At 45.6% G+C, this 21,480-nt stretch overlaps 2 protein-coding genes and 1 pseudogene across 2 annotated transcripts in view; 2 read left to right on the top strand and 1 right to left on the bottom strand.

Annotated features, from left to right (window-relative positions):
• The first annotated feature begins 1,961 nt into the window (after positions 1-1,961).
• On the top strand, positions 1,962-2,699 carry LOC116883246 (annotated as a pseudogene).
• Positions 2,700-2,717: 18 nt separating this feature from the next.
• Positions 2,718-20,717, bottom strand: Tpmt (thiopurine S-methyltransferase). The gene is made up of 9 exons (XM_032884817.1): positions 20,597-20,717; positions 18,006-18,174; positions 17,212-17,304; positions 12,694-12,826; positions 11,792-11,844; positions 8,650-8,724; positions 6,560-6,645; positions 4,449-4,493; positions 2,718-3,062 (listed from the first exon to the last, which is right to left on the bottom strand). The coding sequence occupies exons 2-9, from the start codon at positions 18,128-18,130 to the stop codon at positions 2,950-2,952; spliced, it is 723 nt and encodes a 240-aa protein (XP_032740708.1). The 5' UTR covers positions 18,131-18,174; positions 20,597-20,717; the 3' UTR covers positions 2,718-2,949.
• Positions 20,718-21,022: 305 nt separating this feature from the next.
• Kdm1b (lysine demethylase 1B) overlaps positions 21,023-21,480 on the top strand; it is a 39,339-nt gene continuing 38,881 nt past the window's right edge. The window contains exon 1 of the mRNA XM_032884483.1: positions 21,023-21,153. The gene's annotated coding sequence lies outside the window, so the exon portion shown is untranslated. The remainder of the gene's footprint in view (positions 21,154-21,480) is intronic.

Consider the following 21,480-nt stretch of genomic DNA (forward strand, 5'->3'; position numbering starts at 1 on the left):
CCCAAGTACAGCTGCAGCACGAGGTACAACCTTGGCAATCTCTGGTACACAGCTTCTTTATGCTATGAGAAAACACCTTTCAGAAGATTTTACCTCTCTTCAGCTAACCAGCACCCCCTTATCCCAGTAATCTCCTTCTCCTCTTGACCATAAAACCAGAGCCAAATGACCAAAGCTGCTGAATTCTGCTATTCCTGGGGCTGGAACATGGCCCCCTCATTCTATTACATCATCACCAGCTTTCTGCTTCCCAACTCCTTCACAGCCTAAGCTTGGCTGTCCTGGAACTTGCTCCAAAGACGGACTTTGAACTCATGCTATCTCCTAAGCACTGGGATTAAAGTTGTGGACCATTACACCTGGATCTAAAACCAGTTGGATGAGATCTTGCCCCAAAGTCCCATTCCCTTAGTCTGCTGTCTCCTAGAGCACAGGATTCAGCTCCTGTGTTTCACTTCCTGGTGCCCCTTTACCCCAAACCATATATTTTGTATTTTTCCCTTCCTCAGCTTGCTATGCTTGTTCAAAATGCTCTTCGTGAAACTTAACCAGAGGAAAAAAAGATCTCTACTGGGCTTTTTTGAGACTTCCTTTGTCAATGCAATTAATAGGAATCTCTTTACCTTAGTCTCAGGTAGACTTCAGACAAAGGTCAAAAGCAGCCATGTTCTTCACCGAATACCACAAAAACGGTCTCTACACCACATGCTGAAACTCTACGATCTGAGAAACTCTTATCTGTCATTGACAGCTTAGAAGGGATGGAGCGGGATTTCCAAACAGGAGTAGGAGCCATGCGTGTGACAAGTGCACGGAGAAGCAGCCAGTGAGTGCATCCCTGGGCAGGAAGAAGGTACTCCCAGAATCCTCTCTCCTTGCCTCAGCTACTTCTGAGACTTTTGGAAAGTGGGGGGACAGGAATGAGTGCACAGATAGGAGAAAAAGAACAGGATTCAGGGAGAGCAATGTTACGATGTATTTCCACAGCTTGTTCCAAGACAGGAACAGAGCCCAGGCGGCCTTCAGTTTGGTGAGAGAAAACGAATCAGCTCTTCACTGTATGTCAGGTCCCTGCGGTCTGCTGCATGGTGGCTACTTGTCTTAAAAACGAAACAGAGAAGGGAAGAGACCCCATCTCCACTGGCCAACGTATACCTAGATACCACATCTTTAACCTGTTCACTCTCCAAAGTGCCCAGTACCCAAGTAAGAAAAGCCAGGCCCAGCTGCAGGGTTTATGTTCTCTAGCTGCCGAGGGATGAGGACTAACACATCGGTGCTTAACGAGGAGGCTCTCGGGAGATGAGATCGTGGACTACGACATCCCCACACTGCTGGACATTGGAATTCTTGAACAGAACAGGGAGCCTGAAAATTCTCATATATTTCTCCACCCATTTTTTTTTTTTCCGGAGCTGGGGATCGAACCCAGGGTCTTGCGCTTCCTAGGCAAGCGCTCTACCACTGAGCTAAATCCCCAACCCCATGCGTTGCCATCTTTAATCCTAAAGAGCCCCAGGGACCACCCTAGTCAGGATGTTCACTGTATAGACAGACTCCTGTCTACTTTTCTAAAGGAGGTCAAAACACGGTGGAAATTTTTTGGGCTCTTTCGTCTTAGGCCTTTTACATGAATTAGAACAAAAAGAGCTAGAGGCATTTTTTGGGGAGGGTGAGGGGCTACCAGTTGTCTCACCAATTAAAATAGCATGAAGTTCTTGTACTGTCTGTCTGAGGTGGAAGAGGAAGATGTTGTAGAACCAGCAACGAACTTAGGGGCCAGGTTGACATCACGGCTAAAAATTATTCTGATTTTATTATGGCGCGGTGCTACTTAAAACACAGTTCTGCAGTGACTTATCCACTTCAACCCAAAATGTCCTGAGGGAAGAGTTAGACCAAAGGGGAAAGCTGCCACCCTTTGGCATCAAGTATGGCTCTGTGTTCATAAGGGATGAGGAATGACAGACACTGATTTCAACGAGCCAGTCTTTCGAATCTTATATAATTATCTGAAGAGCTCCAGCTGCCTCCTTAAAGACCTTGTGTCCTTTCTATGTGATAAGTGCCTGTTCTTTGAGTTGAGTCAAAACTACAATTTGGAGCTCTTGAATCTCAGCAGCACATTCCTCTCCCACAGTGAAGTGGAAATGTTGTGTGGAATCTTGAACCAGGCAGAGTGCAACATACAAATTCTGGTGGCAGCAGCCTGTGACCTTTCACCTGATCTTTGGCTCCGTCCCGATCAGAAGCAAAACCTTGAGGAGTCTTAATTTAGAGGCCAGCAACTTGGGCCAAGACGTATCCTTACTGTGTAAGTCTTTGTACCATGCAGACTGCGTTCTGGAGCACTTCCTGTTAGCCCAATGTTCCCTCAGTGAGCAATGCCTTTCTGAAGTTCTTAGGTGGAACAAAACCCTGAGCCACCTAGACATCAGCTCCAATGACCTGAAGGACAAAGGACAGAAGGTTCTCTGTTGGGCTCTCGCTCTCCCAAGGTACTGGTGTCACTCAGTGCGAGATCTTGTCTCATCTCCACTAGAAGCTGCCAGGACCTGGCAGAAGTCCTCAGGAACAATCAGAACCTGAGTGGCCTGAACGTTTCAGAGAATATTCTAGAAGACTCTGGTGTGAAGCTGCTGTGTGACTCTGTAACATCCCAACTTGTTCCTTGGTTACAATGTTTTGTGCAGGAATAGAAACTCTTGACCAAGACATTAACCTTCAACAGAATTTTTAATCGTTCAGAAACTCTTACAGGGATTGACTGGGTGTTTTTTGGTTAAGTTGGTTGGTTGGTTTTCTATTTGGTTTTTCTAGACAAGGTTTCTCTGTGTATCCTGGCTGTCTTGGAACTCACTCTGTAGACCAGGCTGGCCTGCTGGGATAAAAGGTGTGCTCCAGTACTGGGCTGGTTTTTTTTTTTTTTGTTTTGTTTTTTTTTTTTTCCTACTTCTCTGTAAGGAGATACAATTTTTCGAAAAAGTAGTCGACTCCCCAGGTTTTATGCCTTTCTTCAAGAGCATCCACCTCCTCAAGGCATTGCATGTTGCACTTTGTACCTGAGGAGAGAAGGTAAGAGGTTAAACTGCTGTGGAGGACACCAGGGCTGTTTCCAGACACGCTCTTGAGGACTTGTGACCGCCATCCTTATCTCCTGTGTTGGGTCTGTGTGCACGTGAATGCACGGGTGTAAGTGTGGCAGCCGGGAGCTGATACCTGCTGTCTTCTGTTTCACTCTCCGCTTTGCCCACTGAGACAGGATCTCTCGCTGATCCCGGCGTTCATACCTGGCCAGCAAGCTTTGGGATCTCTCTGTGCTACGGATGCTAAGATCACAGTCAAGAGCGAGCGGGCAGGCTTGGATATGTATGTGCGCTGGGGATACGAACTTGGGTCCTTCTTGCTGGCGTAGCAGGCATCTCACCCACTACACTGTCTTCCCAGCCCCTTCTAGCCATTTTTTTTTTTTTTTTTGAGATGTGGGTCTCAGGTAAACTAGGCTGACCTTGAATTAATTCACTGTGTGAAGAGGATGACCTTGATCTTCTGGTCCTCCAACTCCAGCCTCCCTAATGCTAGGGCTACAGTAGTGGTGTGTCGAATAAAAAGGCACACTAGGGAGACTCATCCCTTTTCTAGGATAAAACAGTCTCCCATAAAATGCTCTCTACTCTTTACATTTATAGGCTTTAATCGCATGCACCACTGATAGTTCTGTAGCAACTCAGTTAACTGTTACCTTTATTTGCATTTAATTCTACTTTTAGACGGGCTTTTCTCCTTGGTCCAGACTCAGGCTGGCCTTAGATTTTCTTTCCTCCTGACTCAGCTCCCTGAGAGCTGGGATTACAGGTGTGCCCACACGCTTGATTTGCTGACTTTATTTATTCATGAAGAGCACACGTGGAGCTGGGCGATGGTTCAGCAGCTAATGCACTTCCTGCTCTTACGCAAGATCCAAGGCTGCTCACAACTGCCTGTAACTCCAGTGCCTGGGGCTCTGATGTGTCTGGCCTCTGTAGACATGTGCACATACCCATACAGACTCATACACACATAAGCATGGTTAATAAAAACAAATCTTTAAAAATAAACATAAGGACTAGAATGTCTACCCTATGCTAAGGGTGCCTGCTGCCTGCCCTGACAACCTGAGCCAGTGCACAGAACTGAAGGAAAGAACTGGCTTCCTGCATGTTGTCCTGTGACCTGCACATGTCACATACATACATATATACATATATACATACATACACATATATGCACACACTTACACACATAAACACATGCATACACACATTTGCACATATACACACATACATACACACATATACACATACACACATATACACACATACATACACATAAACATACATGCATATGCACATACACACACAGAGGCACGTATGTATGGATACATGTAATAAAAAGGAACATTAACTTACCAAATAACTTTTTAAGTTCAGCATCTGGAACATAAAATGGCGGGCCTAGGAAGGAGAAATGTGATGAGAATATTTTCTTTTCCAACCACTAATTCCAAAGACAAAGAAACTCCTGGGGTTCACGTCTCAGCTTAGCTCAGAGATGTCAGGGATACTTACTCTGTAAACCATGCAGGAATTCAGATAGGTGGGGATGAAGCATGCCTTTCTGGTTGTTTTGTTTTATTGTGGGGAATGTGTGGATTTTAAAGATAGGGTCTTGTGTAGCTCAGATTGGCCTCAAACTCACTATGTATCCAAGAATGACCTTCAACTTCTGATCCCCCCAGCCCCACGGCCTCTTTCTCCCGAGTGCTGAAATTACAAGTGTGCACTGCTGTATCTGGTCTACATAGTGCTGCAGATCAACTCAGGCGTCATGCATGCTAGGCAAGCATTCCGCCGACTCAGCTATATCCCTGGTCCCCTGGCCTTTGTATATCTCTTATCAAAGATCAGAGTGGAGCCATTGACAGTGTCCTTTGGGGTGTCCTTTGCCTTTCGAGGTGACGATCCTGCCCTTCTGTGTTCCTCCTCACTATGTTTTCCCACTGAGGTGTGGGATGGACGGGGACTTGAGGCATCTTCATTGCAGTCCTTTAAGTAGGGCCATCCCCACGGCACACAAAGCCAGAGCCCTGCTTCCCTGGGTCTCCTGCTCACCAGCAGAACACAAGTGAGCCAAGCAGAGCTCATATCTACCCCCACTACCTTCTCTTTCCTTCTGCCTGTAGTAGGGACACTAAAGTCTTATCTTTTCATGAGTTTTTTTAGATCGGGGATTTTCAAATAAAACAAGAGCAAAAGACTACCATACATAAATATTAATTAAATGGGGGCATTTTTAAAAAATCTCTACTAAAAACCAAACAATGCCAGATGTGCTAACTCACACCTGTAATCCCAACACATAGGGAATCAAGGTGGCAGGGTCAAGAGATCAGGGACCAGCCTGGGCTACATTGGCAGTTTCCTTTGCAAACAAAACCCAAGGAACCAGGTGTGGTTCCAGCACTCACTGGGTGGAGGAGAAGGATGTTGAGTTTGGGGCCTCAAAACCTGCCAGCCAACCAAACAATCTTTTTCCCCAAACCAGAAGTCAAGGAGTCTTACAAAGTAAAAGTCTGATTATTTGATTTTAACTCCTTCATGAAAATACAAGTCTATCCAAGGAAAACACTAAGCTTCCATGTGAAGGCTGGGTTGTGTCTCAGTGGGAGAGCATTTGCCTAGTACCTTGAAAGCTCTGGGGTCCAACATGGGTGCTGCAAAAGCTTCCTCCCAAAGCAACAAGATGAGTCAGATGAAAAGATCCTTTCTAGACATTCAAGACAAAGAGTCAGGCCAGGGATGAAGCTCAATGACTGTGGGCTGGCTCAGCGGGCACAATGCCCTGGGTTCGATCCCCACCGATGCCAAATAGTATACAAGACAAAAATCTAAGAGGACGGTAGTAGCAAACATAGACAAAATGTTAGCAATAGACAAAAAGGCTAGCTAGGTGTGATGGCCCATGTCATAGTCCAGGCAGCCACTTGGGAAACTGAAGCACAAAGATCTTGAGTTTGAAGTTAGCCTAGGCTACAGTAAGTTCCAGACCACGCTGAGCTTTAAAGTGAGATCTTGTCTCAAAACCAAAACCAACCCACATTACATTAGAGATTTTTCTACAACCCCACAATTCCTCATGCCTCTTCCTTGCTTGATTCCCTGTGGGGATGTATTTAAGGGTGTATCAACATTCGCCCCACCTCTGGGGGGCAGCACAGCCATGCCACACCCATAGCAGGGCAAACATTTCTTTCTCTTGATCTAGGGCTCATGAGCTCTCTCTTTACATCAGGATCATCCATTTCTCCCTTCCATAGTTTGAACAATGACCGTTGAAGCAAACACGAAAGGAGTCTAAGAAAACATGGACAGTGTGGAAGAGCGCGCTGTCCTCATTAGCCCAGAATTATCATCATGCACATAAGCACATAAGCAGTGTGAGAGGCAAGAAAAAATAATCCTTACATGTTCATAGAACTGAATCGGGGAAATTAGGCAAACAAAAACAAAGCAAGTGTTACCTGTGTGTTTTGTTGGATCATAAGAAAGGACAACCAGGAGGTAGTGATACCCTTTTCTCAGTAGGGACAGTATTATATCTGCATAGCTGGAAAGAACACACACAAAAAAAGTTATGTTTCATTTCTCTATAGAGGCGAGGCTGGGGGGGGGGCAAGAGGTCATAAAAGAAGCCAGCATTTATTATCAACTCTACATAAAAGTCTTTAATAATTATATAAACCTGCGTGACGATTTCAGTGAGAATGGCCCCCAGAGCATCATTCACTTGAATCATGGCCCCCAGTTGGTGGAATCATTTGGGAGGTGTGGCCTGTTGGAGGAGGTGTGTCGCTGGGGTGGGCTTTGAGGTTTCAAAAGCCCATGCCAGGCCACGCCAAACCCGATCTTGCTCCCTCTCTGCCTCCTGTGCGCTGATTGGAGGTAAGCTTCCAGCTACTGCTCCTATACTATGCCTCCTACCTGCCGCCATGCCCTGCCACGATGGTCATAGACTAACCCTCTGAAACAAAAGGACACGCCGGAGGGGCTCAGGATATACCTCCAAAGTTAAAACATTTGGCACAACTGAAGGTGGTCCACGAATACGGTGTGCTAGGAAGACTAAAGGGGTTTCAGTGACGTTTTTGAGCTGATAAGGGACACTTATCATGTGGAAATGATCAGCATGCACTGGGGAAGCGGTGTGGGCGTCTGGAAGGAGGAGCAGAGCGGCACGACATAACTTCCGGCAAAAGCCATCCCCGCCCCCGCCCCCCCCCCCGGGGGCACGATGGGACTTCATAGACAGCTGTTGAATGCCCAATGCAAAGGAACAGAACTCAAAGGCTGGTTCACGAGCAAGCATCGCAGAGAAAAGCCCAGAAGATGAAGGAGAGTGGGGAGGGCCACAGGTAGAGAAATGAGCGGAGGGGAGAGGAGAGAGACTATCATTGAAGGAAAGAAAAGACAGATATTTATGGTGCAGAATCTTCCAATTTTGGCAAGAGGCTTCACTTATGAAGCAATTTTTTTTAGATTTAAAAAAAAAAGGCTCACTGAGCTGGGACCTGAACATTGGCCATACGTGAAGAGCCTGCCTCTGTGTAATGAGTAATTCAGTATCCAACCTGCCAAATTCAAGGAGACACCGTGTGGTGTTATTTACACAGGAAAGGGAGGATTTTGTTTCCCTCACAGGCTTTCTTAATTCTACTTTCTAGTGAGGCTAATGATCACCCAAAGTATCAACAAGTGCTCTTGTAATGACAGCCAGTGGTTTATAGTTCTCTGTAGTTAGCATTTTCTCACAGATATCATTGATCCCATCCATCTATCTATCTATCTAACTATCTAACTATCTATCTATCTATCTATCTATCTATCTATCTATCTATCTATCTATCTATCTATCTATCTATCTATCTATCTATCTAATCTCAAACAGGATGTCTGGGGCTCCCCAAGGGGCAACATTGAGACGTCACCCATCGTTAAGGTCTCAGTATCTCACATCAGCTCTATCTATCTAACTATCTATCTATCTATCTATCCATCCATCCATCCATCCACATAGTTTCATGGGCTTATTATGAGGCCCAGGTTTGCCTCAAACTCCCAGTCCTTGTGCCTTGGCCTCCCCAGTGCCGGGATCACAGGTGTGCACGGCCACATCTGGCTAGCCTATTTCTTTGCCTTGTCCCAGCAACTCTTGGAGGTCATTTAATGTGAAGCTCTGAGCAGACTCTGTAGGTACCGCCAGGTACTATCTGCCTAACTTGGGACATACCTCTATGACTTTAAATTTCTCTTGTGCACATTGGAATCACAGACAGCATCTATGCCTTAGGGGTGTCATGCTAATTACATGAGTTAACACACACAAAATATTTCTAACAATGTCTGGTACAGGACAAGAGTCCAATTGGTGTTAGCAGCCGTTAGGTGCTAAAATAATCTCGGGGTGCAGAGGAGTAAACTGAGGCCTAGAGAACCACAGTTCTTTGGTCAAAGCTTGCAAAGTGCGTAAGCCACGGGCTTCATACATACTTTATCTTCCCTCAGACTCAGCACAACACAAAGGAAACCAAGTCAATGGAAGAAACCAACTCACCGGTCACGATCGCCCGGATTGACAGCCACCAATGCTCCTCTATCCCAAATCCTGTCAAACTTGCCGATGTTTGCTCTGCTCCAAAGAGAGGGGGGAAAGGTTGTTACGTTTTATCTGAAAAAGATCAAACCTCAAACATGATGTCTGGGATTCCCCAAGGGGCAATCCCCAATGTCTCAGTATCTCTCGCCATTTTTATAGACCTTAGAGGGGTGTACCAACCCACATGTGGGACTGTCCACCTCCTAACTTCCGCAGCATTCTGTTTTGCTTCGACTTGGAAAGAGGAGGGAGGAACAGAGGCCAGTGACTGACAGCTCTGTTCCCAGCCCTGCCTCAGACATCGGGCTCTGTGAGGTAACGCACTGCCTCCCGCGCCTTGGAATTAGCTTTGCTACAGGCTCGGGTGCCCGGTGGAAAACACAGTCTTCCTCTCCCTACCTTCGCCCTACTTGCTCTGCATCGCAATCATAATTTGGAAAGTCTGGGATCTATCCCCGAGAAGCAGAAAAGACGAGGCTTTGGTGAGAGCAGCCGCAGGACAGTTCTCGAAGCTGCAGACGTGCACAGGAGTGGCGAACGGATCTACACACCCATCTTACCACGGGCCAGCAGGGCCTGCCTTCATGACTGGTATTGTTATTATTGTTGCTATTGTTATTATTATCATTTGTAGGGAGAATTTCCGTCTCTTTAAAAATACAGAAACATTACACGTTTTCGTTTTAATCCCAGATGTGGGATATGAGGCCGCTTGAGATTTTCCACAGCAGCTGACAGTGATTTGCCTCATGCTCTAGCAGGGGTGTGGTTTTACCAGCTGCAGAGAGTTTCTGAAAGTATTCGAGATTTGGGATTCCAGGAATGTGTCAGAGGATATATGAATGCTGGGGCCCCAAGAGAGTGGGTTGTGGTGGATTACTGTCTGTCAAGAAGTTGTGCACAAAGAGATGAGGAGAGGAAATTGAACATCCTGACTTCCAAGATCAAACTTGCCCCAAGGAATTTGATGCCCCTAATTGGCAGAAAATAGTTTAAAGATAAAGTCGCTCCCTTTCCACTCTATCCTTTCTCTCCTCCCTAGTTTTAGGGGGTTGAAAGGGTAGAGGAGGAGAGATGAAGAAGGGTAAAAGAAAATAGAACTCACAAAGTAGCCAAAAGTCCAGCTACAATTGTTATTATTATTATTATTATTATTATTATTGTTCTTGTTATTATCATTACTTGTGCGTATGGTGTGTGTGTGTGTGTGTGTGTGTGTAAGCACATGCACACTAAGAAGTGCATGTGGAGATCAGAGAACAACTTTAAGGAGTTAGGTTTTTTCCTTCTACTGTGGGTTTTGAGGACTGAACTTAGGTCACCAGGCCTGCATGACAAGCACTTTCCCCTCTGAGCCATCTTACTGGACCAAGGTCCAGTCTTTTCTTGAACTAGCCCTGGCTGGCCTGGAAATTACATCTAGGCCAGCCTGGCCTCCAACCCGCAGAAGTCTGCCTGTTTCAAATGCTGCATTAAAGGTACGTGCTGTCGCTCTTTATAAATGAGCAAACGGGTGGTTCCGTGGATAAAGGGCTAACACTAAGCACAAGGCCATGAGTGTGGGCATGATATTATTATGTGCTGTGTATAGATTATCCTTCTCTTATTCAAATGCTGATTTCTCTGCCCCCATGTCTGGTTGCAATCCGAACATGGCACTGCAATGATTCTTTTTCTTTTTCTTTTTTTTTTTGAACATAGATAAATTGTATTTTAGAAATTTTTGGTAATCAATTAGACAGTTTACAAATAGAACAATCTTATAAAACTGGTAGTTATAATCTTTTTTATTATTATATTTTTTGTATGTTTCTTTTCTTTTTTTTCCTCCATCTTTATTAAATTGGCTATTTCTTATTTACATTTCGATTGTTTTTTTGTTTTTTTTTAATATTTTATTTATTTATTGTATATGAGTACACTGTAGCTGTCTTCAGACACACCAGAAGAGGGACTCAGATCTCGTTACAGATGGTTGTGAGCCACCATGTGGTTGCTGGGATTTGAACTTAGGACCTCGGGAAGAGCAGTCGGTGCTCTTAACCACTGAACCATCTCTCCAGCCCCCTACATTTCGATTGTTATTCCCTTTCCCGGTTTCCAGGCCAACATCCCCCAACCCCTCCCCCTCCCCTTCTATATGGGTGTTCCCCTCCCCATTCTCCCCCTATTACTGCCCTCCCCCCAACAATCACGTTCACTGGGGTGAGGATTCTAAGTATCTCCTGCTGGAATGTTGTGTGAACTTTGCTCTCCGTCTATTCTCTGATTTGTCAAGAAAAGCCAATCAGCCAATAGCTGAGGAGAGAAGAGCTGGACTTCCGATTCTAGGGAGGGGAGGAGCAGAGAGAGAGGATTCACCATGAAGAAAGGACCCAGGAGCTGCCATGGGCACACACCTGGAGTAGAGGAAGCCAGATTTAAAAATGTGAGATTTTAGCTGGGAGGTAGCCCGAGTAACTTAGAGAATTAGCATAGATTAATTAATGCTCAGATATTGTGCCATAAAGTTTGGTTTAATAAATCATATAGTCTCTGTCTCATTTATTTGGGAGCTAGCCAGGATAAAGGAAAAAAAACTATCACTTTTAAACTTGCTCTAACACACGAGTTCAGAGAGTCAGAACCCATGTAAAAGCAAGACATGGGACCCAGTGCTCCTACAGTGAGATGGGAGGTGGAGGCAGGAGCATCCCCAGAAGTCTGAAGCCCAGTTTGAGTACAAAGCGGCCAATGAAACTCTGTCTCAAACAGGGTGGAGGCAAGAACTGGCAGCTAAGGTTGTTCTCTGACTGCCACTCGTGGGACATAGCATGCTCACACTCAAACATAAACTCTCACGCACACTCACGTCACATACACTCACATGCACAACAGTGCAGACAGAACCCGGCCACACAGACACACACGCTAACATTCATGCACACATAGTTCACTCTTACATACTCACACGCTGACATTTACATACACACCCATCACTCTCTCTCACACGTAATGGTGCAAAGGTGTCACCCAGTCACACAAACACTCTCGGATTACTCGTTCACACTCACCCGCACGCTCACACGATGGTGCAGATACATAGAGCACTCAGTCCTACCTGGGAAGGTCGAAAATGCTGCAACAGTATAAGGAAATGTTCCCGGAAGAACTCTGTGGATGAGACGAGGCAAGACATTTTTTTTTATACTTAATTAGGAAATCTTTAAATGATCAAGGAAAGGAAAAGGGGCTCAGATAAAGCCAAGGAGATACAGGAAACACATATTAAACACAGTGACTTTATTAGGTTTTAACTGGACCTTGTGTTTTCTTTTAAAACCCGGATGGGGGCCAGCCCAATAGCTCAGAGGGTAAGGTGCTTGTGGCCAAGCCAGGCAAGCTGGGTTTAATCCCTGGGCCTACCTGGTGGAAGGAGAGGATGGACTCCAACAAGCTGTCCTCTAACCTCCACATGTGCACCGCAGTATATGCGCACAGATATATATATATATATATATATATATATTCTACCATCCATAATCTATTTCTTATATCAATTTAGATACCATCTATCATCTATATACCAATCTATCATCTATATGCTTAGCTCCAATTCTATCATTTATCTTTAACATCTATCTATCTTTTGTTTTGAGACAAATGCCACTATGTAGTCTAGACTAGCTTGAATTCATGGTCCTCCTGCCACTACCTTCCCAGTGCTGAGCTGCCTTCTGTATGCTTAAGGCCTAGCTCACCGCAGTGCATGATGCAGTGTGAGGTGTGGGCAATCTGTGGTAAATGCCGCAGTGTGTGAGGTGTAGGCCTCTGTGGTAGACAGCTGTGGTGTGTGAGGTGTGGGCCTCTGTGGTAGACAGCTGTGGTGTGTGAGGTGTAGGCCTCTGTGGTAGAGAGTGCCCATCTAACACCTGTTTAACATCATCATCTACTCACAGTAAAAAAAAAAAAAAAATCAGTTTTTGGTGAAGCATGGAAACAGTTACCATAGTCAGTGCAAACCTTAAACACTTTGGCACCAGCAATTTCGGTGAGCGGTTCTTCTGTGTATGACAGATTCTGTTCTGCGAAAAATTCCCGAATCCCAATTTCACTGATTTCTACACCAACTACAGTGTGGCCCCGGTCTGCGAACCTATAGAAAAACCATAGTTACCCTTTAATTTTACTTCATATCTACCACAAAATAAAAACCACGATAAACAGACATGTTTCCTCCTGGCTGGAAATAAAACTCCGTATCAGAGTTCCCACCATGCCTAAGACCCCCGTGTTGAAAATTTATCATCACCGAAGAAAGAGGAAATAACAAAAGAACTCCACTTGTTTACCTTAATTTTAAGGGAGCCATATTTTCGCAGGCATTCATATAAATGTGTTTGATTAGATGGATGCTTTCCAGTCTCTCCAAATCAACACTGGCTACTGATTAATTTTCCATGATGATGACTAGTGCCTATCATCGTCCTCGACAAGACAGAGCCACTGGCCACAATGGCTACTAAACATGTGGATGTGGCCAGTGCCATAGAGATCATTGAAACTGTTTATCTGGCTTATACTTAAATAGCCACGTCAGGCATGACGTCATACCACCCGTGCAGGACTGAGGGAGCTGAAGACCTTGCACTTGAGGCCAGGCTGGACTAAATTGAAAAGATATAATTACATGAACTTGTAAACACTGCTACATGTGGCTGTTAGTTGCCACCCTTGAAAGCCTGAGGCACTGTGTGTTTCTTGGCAGTAGTCCTACAATTTTCACTTACTACCGATGAACATGATCGGAAAAAGGAATCTTATTACCATATGCAAATGGCCAACACTCTACTAGCAAGCACAGTAGTTATAGAGCTCGCATTCTGAGGCTCTGACGGTCCAAAAGAAAACAGTAGCAAGTGTACAGATATTGAGCCGCAGAAATGAGTTTATATCAAATCACACAGAAACTAGTCAGTTTAGCCACGAGGCAGTACGAGCCCAGCTAAACGTTACTGCGCTACGCAAAAGCACGCACAGACGTCACAAGGCTGATGGGAAACGGACGGTTAGGAATGAATATGGAAGCCTTCGGGAGCTGGGCATGGGGGCACAGGCTTATAAACCCGGCACTTGGGAAGTGGAGGCTGGGGGATCAGGAGTTCAAGGTCAGCAACTGCGGATATAATATATCTAAGACTAGCTTGGGTTGCATGAGACTGTCTCAAAGACCCACAAAAGGGGCCCGGGGAAATATCACAGTAGGTAAGAGCGGGAGCTGCCCTGGTAGCCTCAGCACCCGTAACAGGTGCCTCCCAGTGGCCCGTAGCTTCAGCTCCAGAGGATCGGATGTCTCTTCTGACCAGCACTCATGTGACACACTGGTTAACATGTACTTAAAACAAATCTTTAAAAAAACATATCGAGACCAAAAGCTAGGAACGAGGCAAGGGCTTAACCGGTAAAGCGCTCGCTGCACAAGCGTGAGGACCTGAGTTCAGAGTCCCAGAATCCAAAGAGAAAACTACACATGGCAGTCATGCCTGCAAGGTCAGTGCCGAGGGGGTGACAAGAGGACCCTGGCATGTCAGGAGATTCCAGGTTCAGTGGAGATCTTCTCTTAAAAAATAAGGGAGAGAGGAAGATGCCTTGTGTGGACTTCCGGATCATACATGTGCCTCTATCTGTATATACACATGTATAACACACATACACACACACACACGGCTTCAGAAGGTGGGTGTTGGAAAACGTTCCCGTTGGAATTGCTGTGGAGTACTGGGATAAGGAAAACAGAATAGGACGTTTCTCTAACACCATGTGAGGAGGAACAAGGCCCATGGGGCACACTGGGGTAGCAAGGCACCGTTTGAAGATCACACATGGGCATTTAGTCTATCAATATTCTTCAGACGAAATCCCAGGTGAGCAAAGGTGAACGTCACGTGACGTTTCTCTCATCTATTAACTGGGAGCGAGACGGACTGTGCCTGCTCTCTACGCAAGAGTGCACGCCCCCGCTGTGGGCAGGATGTGGGCTTCTTACTGTTCTAAAAGGAAGCCTACTAACAACGTGTCGTTCAGACTGTCGAGGGGATTTGCACTCTAGCGTGTGAGGCCATTTCTATCATTCTCCATGCGTGTCGTTGGAGTTACCAAATATAAGCAAAGAAATTACGCAAGTTGACTGAATGTGTTTGTACTTCCCAGTCAATACATGCAGGGTAACCAGAAATACAAACAAGGCAAAAGTGAATCCTCAAAATAACTTTCATATTTTATTTTAATGCTTTTTGACTTCTTCTCCTAGTTAATGTGCTCATAACCAATGCCTGTACATACACAGGTCAGTTATATAAGTAAAAATTACTCTAATATGACAACCTACATGCAATTACAGTAGTTTGAGTCTGGGTTTTTATTTCAGTTTTTATCATTATTTTGCAGTTTAGGGGAATGAAGCCTGGGCCTGTGGATATTAGGCAAATACCCTCCCTCTGAATTACATCCCCAAATCCTTGATTTTTTTTTTTTTTTGGATACAAATGGATTGAGACCCAAAAGAATTCAATAACCACACCCAGTTAGCTAGCTAAATGGTTTCATTAATGTCGCCTAAAATCTGCACTCCACCCACAGTTACCATTTCTGTTTATAGAGTTGTTTTCTCACAGTTTGCAAGTTCACTCTTCTGGGTTGCTGAGAGCCCATTAAAACACAAGTCTAATAAGAAATATAGTTCTGTTGTTGCTTTGAGACAGGGTTTCTCTGTGTAACTTGCCCTGGCTGTCCTGGAACTCACTTTGTAGACCAGGCTGGCCTGGAACGCACAGAGATCTGCCTGCCTCTACCTCCCTAGTGCTGGAGTTAAAGGCATGCTACCATGCCTGGCTAGAGATATAATTCTTAATTTCATGGCCACGCTTGAATTTCAGGTTATAACAGCCATTTAAAAATGTTATTTGCGGGCTGGAGAGGTAGCTCAACAGTTAAGAGCACTGCCTGGTCTTCCAGAGGTCCTGAGTTCAATTCCCAGCAACCACATGGCTCACAACCATCTGTAATGAGGTCTCTTCTGGCACGCAGGTGTACATGCAGGGATGTAGACAAAGCACTCATATACATTAACTAATTAAAATACTTTAAAAAATAAAAATAAACAAAAATGTTATTTGCTTATTTAAAATTTTTCTTTACGTGTATGTCTCTGTGTATGTTGTGTCCTCAGAGAGAAGGAGGTATTACAGGAGTTTGTGAGCCATCTGATATGGGTGCTGGGAATTGAACGTGGGTCCTCTGAAAGAGCACCAAGTGCTCGAAACGACAGAGCCGGTCTGTTTAGCCCACCCAACAGCCATTTAATACATGCCCTTAGTTACAAATTGAGACAGTGAAGGCTACAAAAATTTCACTCTAGAAGAGAATAAACTCCAAGCATGTGTGTGCCTTGTGGGTAGGTCACTGTATTTACATAGGGGGCAGGACATTTTAAGGTAAGTGTAGTCTGCATTCACTAACATTTTCTACCAATCTTTTGTTCCTCTTAGTGAACATTTACGTTTTTTAACATTTCAGGTTTCGAATAACCACACATCTTGGATGACGGGTCTGTGGCTGTGCATTATCGTGGACAGCAGCATTTTGTGTAAAAGTAATCTTTAGGGCCGTGACTCAGGGTAATCTTGTAGGAGTGGTACTTGTCAGTTAGAGTGAGTTCAGTTGGTAGAGCGCTGCTCATAAGAACCACCCTCCTCACCACTGGTTTTCGAAGAGCGAATCACAATAACAAATCTCCTATTTGTTCGTGGGAGGAAGGGAGAGGTGAGCTGAACTCTGGACTATAAACACTGTCCTGATAAATCGTGCACTACCGCTTGTGTTTTTCCATTGCCATTCGTTTCAAACAGCCATAGTTACTGAAATTTCTCAGTCACTTACAAACATTAAATCACATACAAAGATCCAGGAGACATGAAAAAGGGGGTGATGTTCCCCATTTGGTTCCAAACTAATTCACCGCCTAATTGCCAAGATCACAAGTGTGTACGCCACCCTTGTTTTACGTAATGCTGGAGCCTGAACCCAGAGCCACGTATATGCTATACCAGCTGTGATAATGCTCAACCCCTCTGCCTCCCCCCGCCCCCAACAATTTTCTCTTCTTTTCTTTTTTTTGGCCTTTAAAACAAAATATAGAAAGACAAGGTCACTCTTGATTCAGTTTGTACTCTTGTTTAGAAATAGTATCTCTAATTTTATGACCGAGTCTCCTATAAAAATGGGATTTTGTTGTTCTATATATGTTAGGTTACCTGGATTTTTTTGAGACAGGGTCCCCCCTAGTCCAGCAGCCCTTGAATTTACATGTAGCCAAGGCTGGTCTTGAACTCCTGATTCTCTTGCATCTCCCAAGCATTACTAAGTATGGTGTGTCCTGTCATACTTAACAGATATTTAAAAAAAAAAAACCCTACATATATCCTGTTAAATATTCACAAGGAATCCCTCTGCAAAGACTAGTTGACGCTCACTTGTACATACCATTTCATCTCAATGGCTTTTCCACAGAGCGGGAAAAACACTCTCAGTCCACTCTGCCCTTTAAGAAATGTATCGAAATGCTTCTTTAATAGCCTGGGGAAGAAAACAAAGTCACCACAATGCTCGCTTTAACTACAAAGTCACCACAAAGCTCGATTTAACTACAAAGTCAACACAATGCTCACTTTAACTACAAAGTCACCACAATGCTCGCTTTAACTAGCCCAGATGCACAGGGGAGGGGAGAGTAGAATTTATGACACTTGGAACTTCTGGGGCATGATCTCAGTACTCCCAACATTGTAACAATGGGGTAAAGTTAATTATTACAACCTCCAGGTTGCACTCAAAGAAACAGGCTAGCTAAGTCACCTGCTTCATTATACAGCTACATAGTATTACATATGACTAACAACCTGCGTTTTCATGATTGGAGAGTAAAAACTGATTATATTTCCTTGAGAGAGATATTTAGAAAAGTCTGTATATTTTTATTTTTTTTGGTAGGTGAAAGTGATGTTAAGGAGGGGGTCTCTAAATGTATATGTTTTCAATATATCACAGAATCGTCTCTCAATAAGCTTAACTTTTTTCTTTAATTTTAATTAAGTGAATTCATGCGGCTTCCATCCCTCAAATATTACATGCTCATCACTGTGCCCAGTTTTGTTCAATGTTGCAGATCAAACCAAGTGCTTACTGCATGCTAAGCTCTCCCTACCAACCGCAGCACACACCCATCAGAGTCACTTCCTGATAAAGCGTTTCTCTGCCAGAGACCAAACATGTCTTACTGATGCCCTTGCTCCTGATGGAATGCGATGTGACGGGTCACCCACTTGTCTTGCCAGTCGTCCAGGGTTAGTACCCGGTTCTTTTGTACCTCAGCATCAGGGTGCTCTTTGATACCGAGTGACATGGTGCCATCCGTGGCTTGTCTCCGAGGTTGGTGTCTCCCGGTGCCTAAGTGGAAAGATATCTGTAGTGAGGGTATTCGGAAAAATCGTGGTTCTATGGATGAACTACACAAAACCCTTCTACCTTGGGCGATGGCTCTAAAAACGTATGCCAACATCAAAGACAGGAATGGCATCACGTGGGAGACAGAGGCAAGAGGGTTACTGCAGATTCCAGGCTGATGTGGTCTACATAGTGGATTCTAGGTGAGCCAAGGCTACGTAGCAGGACTCTGTCTCAAAAGCAAACAAGATGGGCATGGCGGCATGCCTTTAATCCCAGAAGTAGGGAGGTAGAGGCCAGAGGCTCTCTGTGAGTTCAAAGCCAGCCTGACCTACATAGTGAGTTTCAGGCTTCTCGGGGCTACAGTGAGACCTTGTATCAAAAAACAAAACAAACAAAACAAGGAACAAAGAATTTCATGTCAGTGAGTCTAGTACTAAGAACACCTCACTCTTATATATCAGGAAAGTTGCCTTCAGAGAATAACCTGTACCCCATCCACCCGATCAGCCTGCAGGGGAGACAAGGAGTAGAAACCCTGTTGTAAAAAGTTGACAAAAAGAGCCTGTAATTTAGCCTCTTCTGAACCAGAAGTCTAACAGCTAATCCACTGGTTTTACTCCTACTCCTGTTTCTGGGAGTAGTTCTGCTAAGAAGGGAGGGTCTGACACTCTTTACTGGCAATAGTCACCCATTGGTTGACCCTGTGACATCCACTGGTCATGACCCCATGATCAGAATTCAGCTTGTTAGACCCCTGAACCCCTTTACTAGCAGTCCTTTGCTCTCTTTGTCTATCTGTCCTTCCTTTATTAATAGTCGACACATTTAAAAACAAAGTCCTGAAATATGGTAAGGCTTCAGGAGGGAGAGAAAGAAATAGACATATCAGTTCCATATATTGTTGCTACACTGTAAGTTTCTACTTTCAAATAACTTTCTCCTGGCTTTTGGCAGGGTACTAAAGATTGAACCTACCGGCTCATACATTCCAGACAAGCACTGTACCACTGAGCTATACTGGTGCTCTCATTCGCACTGGGACATGTACAAGAAGGGAACTGAGGGGGTAGGAACTTCACGCACCAGCAACTGTTGATTGAATATGTAAGCAGATGCCTGACCTTCTAATATTAAGGACAATGTAATACTATGATTCTGGGGGCTGGTGAGATGGTTCATTGGTTAAGAGTACTTGTTATTCTTGCAAAAACCCACTGCAATTGCCGGAAACCACAAGGTGTCTCGTGACTGTCTGCAACCCCAGTTGCAATGGATCCAATACAGGCAAGACATTCGTTCACATAAAATAATTTTTTTAAAAAGAATCTAAAAAATTTTTTACACAATTCCGACCTGCCCTTCAAACCACATCACTTTATGACTTGAATCTGTGGAACAGCAAACATGTCACAAAGGCAGGTAAGGGAATGTCCTTTTGTTGAATGATTTAGCTTCTGTGCTTAGGATTAAAGAAGGACACCCCCATCAACTCTGGGAAGAGAAATGTACTTCACAGCAAATATTTTCTAACACAAGGCTTTCCCGGGTGTTCATGTCAGGGGGCACAGTCAAGAATTCTGAGAGGTCAGAAGGAAGTACGGGATTATTGTGGATATAGAAAAGCAAGAGAATTGCCTTTCTCCCATCTCCACTCTCTATCAGAAACTGTGATGCCAAAAGGTGCCCTCAAAAAGAAGTGCTCTTCTGAACACAGAATAAAGATCTTTAGCCAGCTCAGCTCTATCTCAGGGAAGCTGGGGCTGCGAGTGTCCTAAGTACGATCACTAAGCTGTTGTAACAGCGCCTCAACGTGGTGCTCTCTATTCATTTCTGGAGAAATAAAATTCTAAACACAATAAAAGAGCAAAGTACAGGGATGAGAAAAGACAGTTCCACAATAATTCCCACTAATCAACGTTTACTTCCAATATGCTCATTGGTGTAAATTCGCCACACCTAAAAAACATTTTTCCTGCTTAGGTTTTTTAACAGAGGGTCTATCTGGAACTCACTATGTAGTCCAGGCTGACCTCTAACTCACTGTGATCCTGCTGCCTCAACTTCCTCGTGCTGAGTTACAGGCGTGCACAACAATGTTTGGCTTCTGCTTTAGTTTTATTTTTGAATGTCGTTAAACAGAAAAGTAACTTCATAAAGTCCACAAATCTCCAGGCTGGCTCAATATTTCACACTTGGACATGTTACCTGAAACACACCACTAAGTAAGGGGCTACTTAATACATTGGATTCAAAGCATTTCTAGTCTGATCATTTATTCCCAATTTTTACCGGAACGGAACCCCTTTTCGGGACTCAAGTAGCTGGGTCATCCGTGGTTTTCGGGCGCCCCATTCTGCAAACGCTGTAACAGGCTCATACAGTTAGTGCAAATCACCGCCTTTACCACCGGCTGGGAACTTACCTCAGCTGCACCCAGCTGCCTGCCTCAGACTCTAGCGCGCCTTTGAGAGACCGGTAATGTGCAAGGACGGACAGACCCCGCCCCAAGGGCGAAGGCCCCGCCCAGTGTGGGCAGATCCCGCTCCGGAAAAGATTATCCAGGCTCCGATCCTATAGGCCCTGCCCGGGGCGTGAGAGCCCTGCCCAGGACACGCAGACTCCGTCCAGCGTGCAGACCACGCCCAAGACACTCAGGCCCCTCCCAGGACTCTGCGGCTCCGCCCGGGAGGCTCAGGCCCCACCTTCAAGCCTAAGCCCCGCCCCGGCGTAAGGGCTCCGCCCAGAAGGCATACGCCCCACCCTTCGCAGCTGCCGAGTTTGCGCAGTGGCGGACATTAGCAAGGCGGGGCGAGCACCGGGACCCTCCCGCTCCCTGGACCTGTGGGCTCCTCCCACTCCGGGTCACGGCGTGATAGGGGCGGAAGCGGCGGCGGCGGCCGAGCTGCTGCAGCTGGCAGTGCGGATCCGGCCGTCCGGTGCAGCCCCAGGCAGCGCTCGCCTCCTGGCTAGCGCTCTGAGGTAAAGACTCGCGGCTCCGCGGGCGCGTCTGGGGGTGGCGGCAGGTTTCGGGTGACAGCTCCGCACAAAGCGGCCGGCTGTGTGTTGAGCCCCGGCAGGAGGCGCGCGCGTTCCCCGGGGCTCCCCGGCGTCCCGCGTCTGGAAGGGGTGGCGCGGGGGACCCTGTGCGAGCTGGGGCTTCCCGCGCTGGGCTGCGGGGCCGTGGGCTTTCCCACTCGTCGCTCTCTCCGAACCCTGCGGGTTGCTGCTTGCGCCTCGGCCGGGCGGAGGTGAGTTGGGGCGGCGGCTGCACCTGGCTCTCTGGCGCCGGTACCAGCTCTGGTTCGG

Source organism: Rattus rattus, chromosome 14, assembly GCF_011064425.1.
Source record: "Rattus rattus isolate New Zealand chromosome 14, Rrattus_CSIRO_v1, whole genome shotgun sequence".
Taxonomy (NCBI): Eukaryota; Metazoa; Chordata; class Mammalia; order Rodentia; family Muridae; genus Rattus; species Rattus rattus.

What these genes read in the sequence shown, in the direction of transcription:
- Tpmt (XM_032884817.1), bottom strand. Translation starts at nt 18,130, where the DNA reads ATGTCACTCGGTATCAAAGAGCACCCTGATGCTGAGGTACAAAAGAAC. An exon ending in AGCATTTTCGACCTTCCCAG is followed by an intron (nt 8,725 to 11,791) that starts GTAGGACTGAGT and finishes TCTTTGGAGCAG; the next exon opens with AGCAAACATCGGCAAGTTTG. An exon ending in TGATCCAACAAAACACACAG is followed by an intron (nt 4,494 to 6,559) that starts GTAACACTTGCT and finishes TCTCCTTCCTAG; the next exon opens with GCCCGCCATTTTATGTTCCA.